The 17,891-nt window shown below is 37.2% G+C and overlaps 2 protein-coding genes, 1 long non-coding RNA gene and 1 pseudogene across 3 annotated transcripts in view; 2 read left to right on the top strand and 2 right to left on the bottom strand.

Moving 5' to 3' along the window:
* Positions 1 to 1,350: 1,350 nt before the first annotated feature.
* On the bottom strand, positions 1,351 to 5,904 carry LOC148913948 (uncharacterized; annotated as a pseudogene).
* A 7,154-nt stretch (positions 5,905 to 13,058) lies between these two features.
* LOC148913947 (uncharacterized) lies at positions 13,059 to 14,748 on the top strand. The gene is made up of 3 exons (XM_089037852.1): positions 13,059 to 13,208; positions 13,310 to 13,613; positions 13,720 to 14,748. Exons 1-3 carry the CDS (start codon positions 13,074 to 13,076, stop codon positions 14,700 to 14,702), a joined length of 1,422 nt encoding a protein of 473 aa, XP_088893978.1. The 5' UTR covers positions 13,059 to 13,073; the 3' UTR covers positions 14,703 to 14,748.
* On the bottom strand, positions 13,199 to 17,297 carry LOC148913946 (uncharacterized). Its single transcript, XR_016121322.1, has 2 exons — positions 17,165 to 17,297; positions 13,199 to 14,082 (listed from the first exon to the last, which is right to left on the bottom strand). It is a non-coding gene; the product is annotated as an uncharacterized LOC148913946 (long non-coding RNA).
* Positions 17,298 to 17,566: 269 nt separating this feature from the next.
* The window catches only part of LOC116293925 (uncharacterized), a 35,246-nt gene continuing 34,921 nt past the window's right edge, over positions 17,567 to 17,891 (top strand). The window contains exon 1 of the mRNA XM_089037840.1: positions 17,567 to 17,649. The gene's annotated coding sequence lies outside the window, so the exon portion shown is untranslated. The remainder of the gene's footprint in view (positions 17,650 to 17,891) is intronic.

Genomic DNA, 17,891 nt, shown 5'->3' with positions numbered 1-17,891 from the left:
ATCAACTACTGTCCCATGATCGTGTTGACGAAAGTAGAAAGGATTTGACAACTTTTTTTCAAGTTCCTCGTTGACAGGATGCCTGACCACGACATGACTACCACGTAATCTTCTAATACGAGGTTGGTAAACCTTGAGTTGGTTGATGTGAAGTGAACTGTCGTTGCCTTGTCTTGCAACAGGAGTCACATCAATCTAAGGAAACAAATACATATCAAGGACCACTTTAGATATATGAAATCGAAACGAATAAAAAAATCCAGTCAAAATGGCCTTCTAGACTATAATCTCCTTCATTATCGAAATGGTTTCTTAACTTTTTAGAATGTTTAACTTTAAGAACATTATTGCGATGTTTATTGTTAAATTGACAGTAATTACAATTGAATCATTAATGAACATATTGCTACTTTATTTACTTTCAACAAAAAGTGATCCTAAAGCTTTACATTTCCTTGGGTGTAACTTTGATTATTTAATTATTGATTTTTGTTACAACAATACTTTCAATGAACATAGTTGCTTAGTTATGAAAAAGCACTCAAAAAAGCTGCCATGTTCTTCATATTCACAAATTCTTTGAGGTCGATCAAATTGAGAGTAGACTTGGTGCAACCTTATCCTATAAATGATATATGTATCGAAGGGGGGCCATAAATAGGTGAAAAAATATATAAAAGAAATACTTTACAATTTTTAAATAATTCATTGAAAAATTTCATTTATGCATAATTCCAATCTCTATTTACGATAATCAAGAGAAAAGTAACTAGGGGAAGGAATTCCCCCTATATAGCCTTGTAACCATCATGTGCACAGTTTGATGCTATTTTAAAACCCTTTGTTTTTCTGCACGCGCATTTACTGCGCGCGCTCTACGCTGTTTGCTTACGTTTTTGGGTTTTTTCCGTTATTTCGACTCTGCCCTGAATATGAATGTGCACGTCGAAAGCTTGGCAAATACGACAGGAAATTGAAGTAGTAATTTGTTCAACTTTCTGGAGTACTTTTACATTTATTTTCCAAAGCTTTCTACCTACATCGTCATCTTGAGGGCAGATTTGAATATTTGAACATCTATAAGAAAAGCACAAGAAAACGGAATTGGAATTTTCGAGATAATAAAAAATAATGGTAACAAGACAAATATGAAAAAAATACTTAATACTAGAGTACAAACACGATAAGTGTACTACATAAATACCACTAAATACTGCTAAATTATGCTAATCCTATTGTTTTCTATTGTTTAATTAGCACTATTTACTACTAAATAGTGCAAAGTGTTGCACACTTTTTGTGTTTGTACTCTAATAATACATGTAATAATAGGAATTATATCTTAAAACTCTAATTAATGTCAGCAATGAAATTATTTAAACTAAAGTCATCATTAATATAGTTTCCATTCCTGAAAGACCCTCTTATACACAACATTGTAGATTTAAGAATTTCAAATCTTAATCGAGTGCGAACCCATGACATGGTCGAAGCGTAGTTTTCTCCTGTGTTCAAGGACAGTTTATTAGTTAAGTTCTTTAAAAACGTCTGACACTCACTTCCCATCCCTCCCTTTGTTCCGACGTCGAGAATTCTTTGTTGATACTTTCGTTTTTTCTTCTTTTCTTGCTCTTTAAAGATAGTAGTGGCCGTAGTCTTGTTCAGGTTACTTGTAGAGTTTAAGGTGGCTGGACCCCCTCACGCTTGACCGCTACCTTCCACTTTTGGAACGCTGGTGCATAAACGTGTTTTATCCGATTGCAAATCTTTTTTGCACATAAGTCACATAAAGATTGAATTAATGTTTGATGCAATTTTTAGTGAGATCGGACGTCATAACACGTGATTATGATGAAATATTTGTTTTCGTTTAGAAAACAATTTTAGCCTTGCAGAGCGTTCAACACTAAAATGCTTCGTACCACATAATTATATGCTAGATGCCTCCATTTGTAGGGATTTTTGAAAAAATCTATCTAGCTAATTATGAGATATTTGAGATTATTTAAATATAGTGCATAATCTACTTCAAAACTAAACAATGGATTTGATACGGCCGGAATTAATATTTCAGAGCTATATATTCACAAAAGTCCTTGCTCATTTAGTTTTACTCTGTATCTAGTTTTAAAAGGACCATTTTGAAGGTAATCGACTTATGCGATTTTGTGAAAACGTATAGTGCAGAAGACGGGGTAAACATTTGATGCGCACTTTTCATCGCAGTTTTCTAGTCAATCTTACTAGTTCTTCCATTATTCTAAAATTCGCTGATCATTTCTCTCAAAACTACGTCAGGATACAAATTAGAACTTAAACTAATATTACACAAAATTGCAAGACTATTGAACTCATTTAAAGCGATCTAAAGCGAACGAGAAATACAGAAAACATTGATCGTTTCCCAACGATTTGATGCTCTGGGAATCCTATTGTTTGCTAATGACCATAACACCAAATTCTTTCGCATCATGCACGGTCTGATCTCGCTTGGCTGCTTTCCGATTTACTCCCGAAGCATGGTAATACACAGTTTTTTTTATTCAAACGTGGGACGTTTATCACAATTTCGGCCGTATCAAATCCATTGTTTAGTTTTGAAGTAGATTATGCACTATATTTAAATAATCTCAAATATCTCATAATTAGCTAGATAGATTTTTTCAAAAATCCCTACAAATGGAGGCATCTAGTATATAATTATGTGGTACGAAGCATTTTAGTGTTGAACGCTCTGCAAGACTAAAATTGTTTTCTTAACGAAAACAAATATTTCATCATAATCACGTGTTATGACGTCCGATCTCACTAAAAATTGCATCAAACATTAATTCAATCTTTATGTGACTTATGTGCAAAAAAGATTTGCAATCGGATAAAACACGTTTATGCACCAGCGTTCCAAACGTGGAAGGTAGCGGTCAAGCGTGAGGGGGTCCAGGCACCTTAAATGCGTCACACGTACATCGAAAAATACTCACTCCACTACTCCAGAGACCTCAAGCCTTTATATCCAGTCTTGCCTCAGGACTTGTGTTTGCAGATCGGAGATCAAATGTCTCGTCATCTAAAAGAATGAGACGAGGTTCGGCTTCAACATTGTTGCAGACTTTGGTGAGCAAGTTAGTAAGTCTCGAACTCCGTCGTGCCTTTGTGCAACAAAACCGCCTTTTTTACAGGATAAGGCGTGGCGTACTGAGAAAGGTGGCCCACATGTGCAATGAGTGGGTAGTTCCGTCAAAGGTAGATTGTAGCGCAGACGCAGAGAGTCTCTGAATTCCTGTTTATTTAGGGATGGCCCTTGTTCTTTAAGTGGGAACGAGTCAAGCCCCGAACTTGCTCCTTTGTCTCTCGCTTGATTCACATATGGCAATAGGTCAGGTGGTGTTGTCGCATCTACGAGATTCATCTTGGCTTTCAAATGTGCCGACTTCAAAGATTGTTGTTGCTTCTTTAGCTCCTCTGCTGAGTCTGGTGATTTTATACTTTGTTCTCTGATGGACTCCACATGGGGTGCACATATTGCCTTAGATGCAGCAAACTGCTTTCGGGGCTTGATCTCTCAGTGACTGTATACCTAAACCCCCCTGTGTTGGAGGTAAGGTGATGATTTCTAGCAACATATCAGGTAACGGTTCTTCCTGTCCAAGGAGGGTGGGAATGAAGCTCCCACTCAAGACATCGTAGATAGGATCTACATATTCTTCAAATGATCCAATCGTTCGAAGGTAGAAAGTGAACTTGGATTTATAAGCTTTAGTGCAGGCAGTATATGCTGTGTGTGGATGACTTTTTGCAACTTCGGTGAGTAGCTCTAGCTTTTCTTTCCATTAAGCGACTTTCTCGAGGCAGTACTGATATTTGCATTCCTTTGAGCCAATAAAGGCGCCAAGGTGGCGTTTACCCTCAGTCGTTATATTAACCTTGCCTTCAAAAACCTGATTTCATTCAAACGCTAGTTCCTGTGTCTTAACAATCAGTCAGCTTTTAGATCCGTTGACACTTTAAACCTTCTTTACTGAGATGTTCAAACCAGTCAAGTAACTCAGTGATCCTTCCTGCTCCAGCAGAGTCATCAGCAAACCATACTTGCTTAACAGTTGGTAGGCGCATTCTTAATAGGTGAATGATCAGAGATGTGTTTATTGAGTACCATGGTATTGCTAAAGGATCACCTTGAGTAGTGCCTTCTTGTGATGAGATTTCACTACCTCCTTCAAATACTTTTACTTTTTTTTATCCAATCCCACATTAGTATGCCCTTTTAATTTGTTTTTGGGAACCCCTGTTTATTTCCAACATTTTGTAGGCCCTCAATAAATAATAAACGTTTCCTGAACCTTGTCCTGTATCGCAGTGTATACGTAACAAAAAAATAATTTATATAGCTATAAACAAGGTTCCTGTGTATGGTTTATAAAGAAATGTATAGGAATTACGATATAAAATATAAATTGTAAAATATAAAATGTAAAATATAAAATATAATACAATCCCTTTATTGATCTCCCTCTGAAGGGCTTTTCAGATCTAATTTACAAAAGATCTAATTTACAAAAGATTGAATTAAGCAAACCTAAACTAAGAAAGGCGCTATTTACAAATAATTTCTAGAAAAGGAAATCCTAAAATATAACAATATAATGCATTGTAAAAGACACCGAACCAAGGGGTTCGATTCCATGAGGGTCACAAAGGTATATAATGTAAATAATAGCACATCTGATGCTTGGATAATAATTAGACTCATTATTGATTAATCGAAAAGCATAAGTTAAAAAGTACTTAGAGAAACTAATCAGCCAACCATTCCGTTAAAAGGCTACTTTTAAGGGTATTTTTAAAAAGTTTGACTGAATTTATTTTGGCCATACTTTTGGGAACAGAGTTTCAAATATCAACAGCTCTAAAAAAGAACGACTGTTGAGCTAATTTTTTTCTACGCATTGGAATCACTGTTCCGCGTGCTTCGGTTGTGAATCTCAGATCTTAAGGTAAACATATACGACAAATACTCGGGCACTAAACCCTTCATACATTTGAACATTAGAACAGCGTCTCTAAGGTATAGAAGTTTGGATATTGTTAAAAAATTTAATTGTTTCAGTGTTGGAGTTATATGATCATACTTTCGTTTTCCAGACATTATAGAGCATAAAGTTTTGAACTAGCTGCAATTCATTAACGTTACTCTTACTTGTGCCTGACCAGACAGATGAGCAATAAAAAAGTTTGGAAAAAACTAGACGAGTTTCAAACTGCCTGATCTTAGCAACATCCGATGAATTGAATCGCATTCATTACAGCAGTAAAACAGTTTGTGTGTGTTCTGTAAACTAGCAGGGAACGTGCTCGTACAAATGTCGCACCGGACAACCTCGCTCATATGTTCCTTGAGTAGTGACCTTCGTGCCAATGACCTTTGGCACCGCACTATACTAAAATCTTTGAAAATTGTCGGGGTTCTTGACAAGCGTGACACTTGTTCCTCGTCCATACTCTCTCTCCTTCCTCTTCATCCTCCTCCTCACCATCATCCTCATCCTCATCATCACCATCTTCGTCATTAACGCTATTTTCTTCCTACTGCTCTTCGTTTTCTTGGTCATCAGTTGATTGACTTTTAGCTTCACTGTCGTCCGAGTCTTCATTTTCAGGTTGCGTAGCAACAAGGTCTACTAATAGTCTCAGATTGCCGATGAGATATTTGTTGATCCCGAGTTCTGCCAATCCATTGGTAAACGTTTTCAAACCTCTAGGTGTTCGGAAAACTGGGTTGTAACTGTTGTAAGGCAGTAAAGCATACTCGATCAACTTTATCATGTTGGTTAATGGAATTCTTCGTTGATGATAAGTCATTTCTCCATTTGTATTCCAGTACAAAATATTCTTAGAAGCAGTCATGCTGTGTAGTAAATTGAGAACCTTCTCCCTCGGTAGGTTTTTAGGAAGCTGCTGTACCATCTGATCAAGGTCATTGTTCAAAGGCTCCTCTTCACTAGGAGAGGTGATGGTTCTCGGAGTCTGATACTTCTTCCTCCGAATCTTCAACCCACTTTCTCTTCATGATGATCACTGATTATTGTTGACCAGGGTAGAATGACACCCTAGGCTCGTACAGGGTTTTTATACCAAAAATAAACTTAAATCCTCCATCAAAGGGGAGGCGATCGTCTTCACAAATTTGCCGCCGCTTTGAGCTAGAATTATTTTCTTTGTTTTGAACGGTACTGATGAGTCAGCTAACGCTCTAATATCATTAGCATAAGGTCTTAGTGCTTCTTTTTCAGAGTTAGAATAGCCGATAGCTTGATAGCTGATAGGCGATACCCGATCGACCCCACATCGACCTTACATGGACCCCACATCGACCTCTCATCGCGATCAGATGCGTTCGAAAGAGAACAAGCTCTGTACTCAAATCAACAAAAACTCCAAAAGTATCGCTGTCTTTGACTACTGCTTCCCGTCAAGAATTCAACTTCCGCCATAAATTTTCTCTCTTGGTCGTGGGTCCCACTCAGTGTGGTAAAACTTTTTTCGCCCAACAGATTTTCGAAAAGAATCGTATCGTGTTTGAAGAGTAGAAAAATATCCGCATCCTATGGTGCTATAATCAATGGCAAGATGGTTACAACACTTTAAAAGACTCGTTGGGAAAAAGGATTCGATTTGAACGGGGTCTTCCTGAGCTTTCTGAGGATTTAAATCAAATCAATAGCAAGTACAACAACATAATCATACTGGATGATCTGATGGCCGAAGCGACAGACAGTCCTGTAGTAGCTCGATTATTTACCCAGGGTCGCCATAGAAATGCTAGTGTTATCCTCTTGCTTCAGAATATGTTTCCTAAGGGGAAATTTAATAGTCGAAATGCTCAATATCTTGCTCTCTTCCGAAGCCCTAGTGACAGGAAACAAATTGGAATCGTTGGAGAGTGAATGTTTGATAAGAATAGAGACCAATTTATGTCCGCCTGTCACGCGGGAGACCGGGGTTCAATAAGCCTGAAGCGGGATGACGTTCTACCTCCGACTCTATACCATAATAGTTTTTTTAATTCTTTCATATTAAATTTTTGATTCCTTAGAGGATACAGGAACAATAGTCATAATTAAAGAACAAAAGCAATGTGAAAAGGATTATGGTCTAAAATAACTAAAATACCGTCAAATATTTCTCACAAATGAGAGATTGAAATAGATATAATATAATCCAAATTTCTTGATGCATGAAGCTTACTCATTATTTGCATATCGCAGCGACAGTTGCACTAAGGCGAACAACTGGAAATCATGCAGATCAAAAGATCAAGCGAAAACTAGAAAAACCGCACTTACCATCAATCTGAAGACATACAATAAATTAGGAATAACAAATCGAACTGTCAAGTAAATTGAATCCAATGAGGGAAAAATTCCCTCCTGCCTTGAATAATAATCATGACGTCATCCGGCCGAATCCGCAGGAGGTAACAAGACAAGACAAGACAAGACAACGTATTTTATTGGCTCCGTATAAACATATTTACATTGGATTGCTGCCAATAAAAAAATAAAATAATTCAATAAACTAATATATATTGACTTCTTATTTATAATAATATCAGCGATCGCCGCTCATCGATCTATATATAATGTCTTTTCCTTTTTTCACCAAAATATCAATAAGTTGAATTTGTCAAAGATTTTATTGCTTTAGATCATCCCTCTTTTTAAAACAGTCATGTATATATTTAGCTACTATTTTTTGAATTGGTTTGTTGTGGTTTATGATAAAATTAAATTTCTCTTCTTCGCTTAACCATTCTACTTTAAAGTTTGCTGCCTCCTTTATCTTATTCAGAAGATTTTTCCTTTCTACAATATAATTTGAACATGTTAGAAGGAAGTGTACCTCATCTTCTACACCAACCTTACATACAGGACAAAGCCTTTCTTCAGGTTTAGTGTATGGTCGAGTATATCTGCCCACTTCAATCTGAAGACAGTGATCGCTGATTCTGAGTTTTGTAAGACTTATTCTATGTTTGATGTTGCTAACTCCTCTCAGGTATTCTTCTTGCTTATACACTGTTTTAAACCTTCTATACGTTCTCAATTTATTTTTTTGTGAATCTTTTCGTCCGTTCGTCGTTATATAAGTCGCCAAGCCAAGTTTGAAATTCCTGATCTTCGATTCTTTGTTTAATGAGTTTTGTTAGGTGTATCCACCGATCTTCTGTCTTTTCATAATAATCATGCTGCCTTAAGAGCGAGTCCGTGTGAAAACCATGCAGGCAGGTCTACATGGTACCTCACCGATTTTCTTTAAACTTAGCTTGTTTGTACATCTTGATGAGCTTACTACTCAAGCAAAGTTGTTTGACCTTAGTGTAAAAAGCGTTGGAGTTACAGCTGTTTGAATGTTTTAGCCTCAAAACGGCCAAAATTAGCATAAAGTTTTCATGAAGTTTGAGGGTCTCGTATTTTTTCTACAGTTTAGATAGAGAATTCATATCTTTTCCACGACTGACTTGTGACCTTATAAGCATTGTAAAGTAAATAAAAATTTAAGTATTTAAAATTTGACAGTTCTGTAGATTTTTGAATTATGGATATTATGCAGTTGTTTTCGAGCTTATAAAAATATAGATTAGAAAGGAGCTATGTTCCAATATGCGGCTTCATTTCCTTTGACTTCGAAAGCTATCACAGATATATCAATGATAGGGCAACCTGTTTAGCAAAAAAAATCTTTGTAAAGGTTTCATTTTTCTAGGAAAAATTACATCTCAAATAGATGAAATTTCGCTTGTTAGAAGGTGTCACGTGACCCAACAATACGTCCATGACGATATTTTCAAACAAAAAACGGCGTAGACTTAGGCCATATTATAATGTATAAAAACCTTTACCGTGTAAGAATAGTAAATACAAGTTCGCAATTTAGATTTGTTGTTTACATATATATATTCTGTGCTCGTTGACTCAAATATAAGGCACTTTGTGTCGATCGATGCTTTTTATACAATTTCATCTTAATTTTAAATTCCCTTATTCGTTCGACATCCACTTAACTTTATGTTGCTATAAACAAAACTACTCTCACATGCCATAAATCAAGCTCAAAAATACTTTAACATTTTAATATTTTTATCTGATACGATCGATCAGGATCGAAATCAAAATGTCTTGTTCATTTCAGGCGTGAGAATAGTTGTCTTTGATTGGTTGCGCGGAATTTCTTTTAACTCGGTTCATGCTAACTTTATCATCATCACTATTACATGATCCAGCTTTTTCATCTAATCACGACGAACTTGAAAAATTTTAAGATTCTATAATATTTTCTTAGATTTCTTTGATACATCTTATACACTTCTTATAGACTTCTTGCTTCGAATGTGTTTTTATTAGACGTATTTAAATACACACCAAATTTGCATACATTAACAGTGGAGACATTAAAAGCGACGTATCGATCGATAGTTAATTGTCCTTCAATCATTTCTTTAACTATATGAGAACCTTGTTTTGGTTCTGATAATGCAATGGCGTTTTGCTCTTTCCAAAAATATTCGAAAAAATCTTGTGGGATTTCTAGGCGAAACAACAAACAGACGTTTTTTCTTCCACTAAAATCATGTACAAATAATGTCTCAAATCATCTAAAAGGCTGCTTCCAGACTTCACCGAATGATGTGAACGTGGAATGGAAGTTGTGTCTTCTCAGAGCGGGATTATTCAATGAAGAGGATGTGGACACTTTCACAATATGCCCACTCCACAGAGATCAGTTTGGGCTGGGATGGCGTCCAAGCAAATCATGCAAACATCCAGCTCACGACAGCAAACAAAAACCGGTTAGAGGCGTAACAAAGCGACTGTCATCAGAAATATTTGAAAGTTGGGGGATTTTGTGCGAAATCGGTCAAGGTACTGCTTTATTTACTTTATTCTTCAGTTTTGCTAATTAGATTTATGAAAAAGCTAATTCAGAACGTTGTTTACCATTGTTTCATGCAGGGATTTGCATGAAATGTTTAGGAATTCACAGAAGAACTCTAGAGGGCTCAGTATCGCAGGTATGATTTTACTTATCCCATGTTTAAGTCGGTCAGTCAGTCGGTCGGTCGGTCGGTCGGTCGGTCGGTCGGTCGGTCGGTCGGTCAGTCAGTCAGTGTGTCAGTCAGTCAGTCAGTCGGTCTGACAGTCAGTCAGTCAGTCGGTCAGTCGGTCAGTCGGTCAGTCGGTCAGTCGGTCAGTCGGTCAGTCGGTCAGTCGGTCAGTCGGTCAGTCGGTCAGTCGGTCAGTCGGTCAGTCGGTCAGTCGGTCAGTCGGTCACTCGGTCACTCGGTCACTCGGTCAGTCGGTCAGTCGGTCAGTCGGTCAGTCGGTCAGTCGGTCAGTCGGTCAGTCGGTCAGTCGGTCAGTCGGTCAGTCGGTCAGTCGGTCAGTCGGTCAGTCAATCAGTCAGATGCAGATGTGCCAGATCTAGAAGGGTTGTTAGTCCATTTAATTTTTGTCTCGTTTACATTTTATCCCGCCACTTGCAATACTCAGCCTGTAGCTTGAACGAAGAGAAAGGTATTATACCTCCCCTAGCCCTAGCCGACAGCGATGACGAAGTGGCGGCCATCACAAGAACAAAGCGAACAGAGGTTCGTATGTCTGCATGTGTTTTTATCGTCCGGTATGGTGTAAACGCAGCTTAAGTCCTATCCATATATGTATCTATTTATAGGCGCAACCAGGGGTATACTTTAAGTTAGAAAACAAGCATGATGATTTGACGTCACCAGTGTCTCATTTAGTCAGTCAAACAGAGGCTTTATCTTTGAATGATCAAGCTGACCAATCTGATGAAGAATACATGCCTACTCCCCTTCCAAACCGTAAACTTCAAACCCTGAATCGACACATTACCAGTTTGAGTGACGGGCGAGTGAGCCCGGTGCGATTTCAACTAAACCAAGCCATAACAGAAGTTGCCAGAAGTACTCGTTCTTATATTAAACGAAAGGCCAATGAAGTTGTCACAACAATTCTTGAATGTATAGCGCCCGGACAGTCTGAAGAACTTCTCGGGCTAATAACGGTATCTTCTTCAACAATTTATGACAGACCTGAAAATGATGTCATGAAGACGCTAATTTCACTATACAATGGGGCCACATCACGGCACACCAAACTGACATTGTTGTCAATCTTCGTCAAGCACTACACCAAAACGCAACTCAAGGCAATGGTTCCTGGACTAACAACATGGCGAATCGACGAAGCAAGAAAATACGCAGTCGTTGGACATTTGTGCGAAGGAAAATACCCTGTAATTCGTTATCGGTTAGATGAAAAGAAAGTCGATCATTTTATAGATTTAATCAGCAGCCCTTATTATCTTCAGGACGTGGCATACGGAACAAGGAAGCTAAAGTTGTCGAATGGAGAAGTAATCGAAATACCAAACATGGTTCGGACTGTGATAAATTCAAGAATGGTAAGGCTCTATGAATCATATTGCCAAGAAAAAGGCTTTGCACCACTTGGACGATCGAAGCTCTTTTCCATTTTAAAGGTATGCATTTAAAATCAAACAAATATTATATCTTTTCAATGAAAGAAATTAAACTATTTCTAAATAAAAAAGACACTAAATGAAAATAAATCATAAGGGGCACGTGACACCAAAAATCTGAGCTCCAAATAGAAATCGAACGCATGATCCTACGCAGGCTATCTGCGTACTAGACGGATAATCTAATTACTAGGCTACAGATTTTTGCGGAGTCCAGGCTTATGGTTAATTTTCATGCAGTGTGTGTGTTCATTTATTCGTTTGTACGTTTATTGATCATCCCTCCCTCCCTCCCTCCTTCCCTCCCTCCCTACATCCATTCATTTATCCGTCCGACCGACCGACCGACCGACCGACCGACCGTTCATTCATTTATTTATATGACATATAATAATTTGATATCTGATCTCAATGCATTTTCCCATAGGTATGTGCATCGTCTCAGAAGAAAAGTCTTGCAGGACTAGACAACACAGCGACTGAAGGAGCGTCAGCTTTTGACACCATGGAAATGATCATACACACCATGGCATCCCTCGGTAAACATCTATTTTACAACAAATGTGATGAATTATCTTACGACCCTCTTTTCTGACTCTTAAGTGGCTTATATAAGATCTTCTTATCCCTTTTCTTATGTGTACAGGTTTATCTGTTGATCATGCCAACAACTTCATACAAAGGATTCAAACAGCTAAGAGATATCTGAAAGCTGATTACAAACTCCATGTAATCGAGGAAAATCCCTGTGCTGATCATTGTATACGATTCGCACTGTCTTCAAATGAAAATCAGTATAAGTCAGATTGTAAACATGATCATGATATGCTATGCGATCGGTATCAGGACTGCAGAGACGTCTGTGAAGAATATAATTTCCGAGCTCGACTCAAAGGCTATTTCATACAGGTATAGTCAAAACTTTATATAACGAGCGCCTGTGTCTTCGAACAAAGTTTTGCATCGTTTTCAGTGCTACATTTAGGGTGTGTTAAATTTGCTTCATCACAATATGTTTCGATGATAAACAGAGTACCATAAATATTTCATTATTTCATTTTTAATCAGCACTCGATCTTTAAGGTATAATTTCTTCCCTCTTCCCTTTAAGTGATAGACCCTTTGCAGTTAGAAGTCTTGTGACCTCACCTACCTAAAAACAAATCAGCAATTGTCGTCTAACTAAACTCGACCTGTCCTTTCCATTTCTGGGCATCAGTTTGGCACTGCTGATTGATTTAAGGTAGGTGAGGTCACTTGACCTCTAGCTGCAAAGGAACTATTGTAACGATATTCATACAGAATAGCCCGACTTATCTACAGGTGCTTCAAATAACTATTTTAACCTTATTATTCCTAGTTATCCAGAGCAACAAGAAGAGCTAAAACATGATGCCGAAAAAGCAGCAGAGAAAATCCTAGATTGGAAATCACACATTGTCAGGGCTATCAACCAAGAAAGGGCCAAAAGAGAAGTTCTTGACAACCTTACTTACGAACAGACTTTGATCATAATGGATTGGGCTATGAAATGGCTCCCTCGAAAGTACCGTGAAACCCAGAACGAGTGGTTTGGGAAAAAGGGAATTAGTTGGCACGTTTCGGCCTGTATAACAAAAGCAGCTAGTAACAGAGAAAACGACTTCGAGGTACTTTATTTGTCTTTTAGTAAGAATGTAATAAATTGCTTTTTATACAAATACAACAAATTGGATTTTATGATTTTATGCATGTTTGCTACTGTTCACAGGTGCGCACCTTCGTTCATATTTTAGAAAAGTGTAATCAAGATTGGTTTTCGGTGCTGTCGGTATTAGAGAATCTGTTTCTTGAACTTCCAAAAACCTTGCCAAACATCAAAGAAGTATTTTTGAGAAGCGACAATGCTGGTTGCTATCATAATGCTGCCTTAATCACAAGTATCCATACCATCGCTAAGAAACAAGGGCTGATTCTGAAGAACTACAGTTTCAGTGGGGCAAATAGTGGTAAAGACGTCTGCGACAGAAATATTGCACCACTTAAGGCACATATTAACAGATATTTGAATGAAGGTAACACAACTTTATTCTCTTTTTTTTCAACGTAAATCTTTTGCAGGGAATATGGCTGGTGATATTACTTTACTTTAATTAATATATAACTATTTTTACCTACTAGGTCATGATATCACTTCTGCTGAACATCTGAAAGAAGCTATTGATTCCTATGGAGGGTTGAAAGGATGCCAAGCTGCTATAATTGAGCTAGATACAAATATACAAAGTGCCACGAAACCTTTTAAATTAAAAGGCATTAGCAAGCTTAAACAATTCGAATATAACATTGGTGGAGAAATGACGGTATGGCAGGCGTGGAATTTCGGAAAGGGTATGAAAATATCGAAGACTGGCAGTCCTCAAGGTGAGACGGGCGTAATCGTAACGCGGCCATTTCTTGAACCAAAAGTGACGTCTGGCATTTTAAAGAAAATTATAGTGGAATCTTCTTCATGTCCAGCTGCAAAAAATGAGCCAAATGTCCCTGATGTAAAAGACAAAGAACCTGTCAAGTTTTATTGTCCCGAAGAAGGATGTATTAAAGCATATAGCTGCAGTCGCTATCTTAAACAGCACCTTGATGTTGGAAAGCATGAATTCAAGCTTCACGAAGAATCACAGTATGATCAAATACGACGGAAATGGGCGCAAAAATGCACTTCTCTAAAACCTCCAAACCCCTCGTGCCCACCAATGGTTAGCTCGGCTTCTAATTCAGAAGAAGTACATGTTCCTGATCTAGTGATCGGCTGGGCATTGAAAAAATCGAAGCAGTGCAACCGATTTCCACTGCACGTGAAGAGCTACCTTGTAGGGCAGTTCCTGATTGGGGAGGACACGGGTAGGAAAGTGACGCCAGCAGAAACATCGACACGAATGCGTTCCATGCGTGATAGTAACGGGAAACGAGTCTTTGATAAAGAAGATTGGCTAACGGTACAGCAGATCACCAGCTATTTTTCAAGACTGGCGGCGATGAAAAAACTTGGTCAGTTACCACGAGCACCTCTAACTGAAGAAGAAGAGGAAGAAGTCGAAGTTGCCGTGCGTACGACCGAAAGATATAATCTGCGGGAGAGAGTCTTGAGGAAGCTCACTTTGTGACTTCTTTAATCGGTCTAGCTAGAGTGTATTTTGGGAGGACCTTGCGACGACTATAGCAAAAATTTAAGGGCACTGGAAACTAGTTTCAAATGATGTTGCACAAGTAATAACAATATGATGTTGCAGCTTAAAACATGAAATGGTCGGCTTTGAATGGCCATAGTACCACTTGGAGGATTATATTTGTTGTATTTTGATTTTTTTCTAAACAAATGTCTTTTAAACTTCTTATGTTGAAGATATATATCAATATCTAAAGACGTCCAGATCAATGAATGTGTACTGTATTTTGGTGTATGGCTTTTTGACTTTGTTAATGTTGTATCATTCTCTCACAAACAGTAAGTAGCAGAGCTAAATATCTGACTTCTTCTAGATTGTTTTCCTTTATTTACTACTGGTTTGCAATGGCTTTTCATTTGATGAGTAATCTTTGTTGTAATCAGCCATTAGCTCGTTGTGTAAGATAATCGCTAAATCACGCAATTTGCGGTGCTCTCATGCTTCACAGTTAATACTTTACAAAAAAATTTTTTCGTGCACTTGTTTCCTATTATCTATAGTAAAGAAAAATCAAACTGCGTACTTTTAGAAGCCCGCCGCAGCGAGAATATACGATGTTTATTTCAGGCCAAAAATACCTGTTTTAAATTTCGATTCCAACGACTTAATCGTAAACTACCTTAATTATTTTCTTTCGAATTGCAATGATAGTTTGATACCTTCATCGTAGTGTTCAATAGATATACTACACTTGTATAAGTTTCCATTTCGAAAAGAGCTGTAGTTTTAGAGCACTGTTGTTGTGAATTTCGCTCTAATTTCAAGTAATTTGCATAATTTGTCTGGGCATGATTCATTCGACATCCATATCTTCTCGGCGTTTTAAAATTTTCGTCTGATATTCCACACATTTAATAATCACATCAAAGTACATAACTGCAAAATATCAAGATAATCGGAGATACCCCATGTAGACACATTTTTCAGCATTGCATGGTTTTCAGGTGGACTCGCTCTTAAATATCCAAGGCCTAATCTATCAAAAATGGATTTTATTTTTTCAGTCCACATTGATTTGTTAGGACTATCAGTGAGGCAGTCATTTATTACTTGATAAGACAGCTTTGTAATTTCGCTATCAGTGAGGCAGTCATTTATTACTTGATAAGACAGCTTTGTAATTTCGCTATCACAGTTCATTGCCTTTAATTTAGCACTTGCTCTTAATGGAAAGAGCTCTTAATGGAAAGAGCCCCAATTCTGACCGGCATACATTATTAGAGGCCTTTTTACTAGCCCCCAGCAACATTTTACAAAATTTTACTTGAACTGATTTAAGTGGATCAGTATTTATGTTTTTTTTTTTTTTTTTCATCTCAACTCCCCACACCTCACTACCATATAACAATATTGGCTTAACAAGAGAGAAGACGATTAGTAAGGTTTATAGCATTTCTGAAATGCTTACCCATATCTTTACGAAGTTTGAACAAAGCTTTTAGAGCGATTTTTTTAAGTTCTTCCTTAGCTGTAGTGAAATTTCCAAAGGAGCAGAATTGAAGACCTAGATACTTATAGGTTTTTAAATTTTCAAGTTTGTTTTTATTAAAATAAAATTCATACTTGAGCATTCGTTTTCCGACATTGTTAAAAACTATAACTTTTGTCTTATCTAAGTTTACACTCAATTTGGAAACGTCGCAAAAATCCTTCAATAAAAAAGTACCCCCTAGAAAGTAAGGAAGGAAGTAGATATGAAAGGCCAAGGGCTGGGAAGACATGTTTAAACATGTTTAAACCAGTAATCATTCCTGACATTCTTGTAATATACTGTATTCAATGACTTGGAAATTTATGACTCAAAATAAAAATAAAGGTATGAAGGCATGAAAGTCAATATGTAGCCACTTTTAGAACGAAATTCGCAATACTTAACTTAGAAAGCGGTTAAGGGAAGCGTTAGGAGCTAGGTCGTAATAGGGACGCATTATCTGTTCCTTTAACCTGTCACACCCTTGGTTAATTCTTGTCTATTTTATGTGTAGAGATATCTAGCTAAAAACTAGTGTGAGCTGCGTCGGTGTTTCTAATGAAACAGTAATGATAAAAAGGTAAATTATACACCGTGAAAAGATGAAAAACTTACTGACGTTTCGGACGCTAGTCCTTCGTCGGAATAAAAAGCACCGACGAAGGACTAGCGTCCGAAACGTCAGTAAGTTTTTTCATCTTTTCACGGTGTAAAATTTACCCTTTTATCATTACTGTTTTATTTGTAAATTATTGCATTTCTTTATACATTACTTTTATAAATGATGGCAAATTCATTAAACTAAACCAAAGGTCGAGAGCTGTGAAAAGTTCGGACATAGCAGCCACTGCATATATAGCGCATTTTCGCCGACTTTATAGAACTAGTTAAATGAAGTGATCATCAAAAGAAATAAATACTGACTTACTAGCATTTTTAGTTCGTGTCCTTGGCTTTCCGTAGAGTGAGAACCACGAGCTGTGTGGATTGCCACTTGGTAGGAGTAGGTACATACTTTACCTATCTCAAAAACCAGTTTTGTAGAATTTCCTAGTTGGCTGGGATTCGCAAATCTGTTTGCTGCAACAATTCCTTTTAGAAATAATAGCAGATAAACGCTGCAAAACCCAGACATAATGGCTTGGATACCAGCCGCAGTTGTTCCTGGACTGCTTATTTTTAAGACACCAGTTCGTTAGTATTGAAGGAAAGCCAGTAACAAAGTTCCTTCGCCTCACAAGTTTGTGCTTCCTTCTAACCCAAAATAATGAACAGATCTACTCTAATAGGATGCATTTTGTAAAAACAATGACGTCATAGCAGCCCAAAAAATGTGTTAAAAAAACACAGACAAACCTCATTTATTTTACTTGTCGAAACACAGCTCGATGGGTTCCCTTTGACGTTTCACAGGTAAGCTGAAAACTTTCGTCCTTAATTCTATAAAAAGAAAATTAACTTGATATAATATTGATAATCATCGTTGAAATATCTATTTTTTCTTTTTTTACTAAAAAAGTTATATATATCTACGCATATGAATATATTACATGATATCTCCACATGTGAAAATAACACCATTGGTAAGAATTCTTAGAAATTGCATTAAATACTACAAATCCACTAAAATGGTTTTTAATCGATATTATATATCA

Source organism: Actinia tenebrosa, unplaced genomic scaffold, assembly GCF_029948245.1.
Source record: "Actinia tenebrosa isolate PJP-AT-01 unplaced genomic scaffold, QUT_ActTen_1.0 PGA_scaffold0__85_contigs__length_37466705, whole genome shotgun sequence".
NCBI lineage: Eukaryota > Metazoa > Cnidaria > Anthozoa > Actiniaria > Actiniidae > Actinia > Actinia tenebrosa.
Note: the sequence above shows the minus strand (reverse complement) of the source record. Positions and strands in the feature narration are given on the sequence as shown.

Coding starts and splice junctions, on each gene's coding strand:
- LOC148913947 (XM_089037852.1), top strand. CDS start 13,074: ATGGATTGGGCTATGAAATGGCTCCCTCGAAAGTACCGTGAAACCCAG. Junction 13,209..13,309: donor ACAGAGAAAACGACTTCGAG/GTACTTTATTTG, acceptor TACTGTTCACAG/GTGCGCACCTTCGTTCATAT. Junction 13,614..13,719: donor TAACAGATATTTGAATGAAG/GTAACACAACTT, acceptor TTTACCTACTAG/GTCATGATATCACTTCTGCT.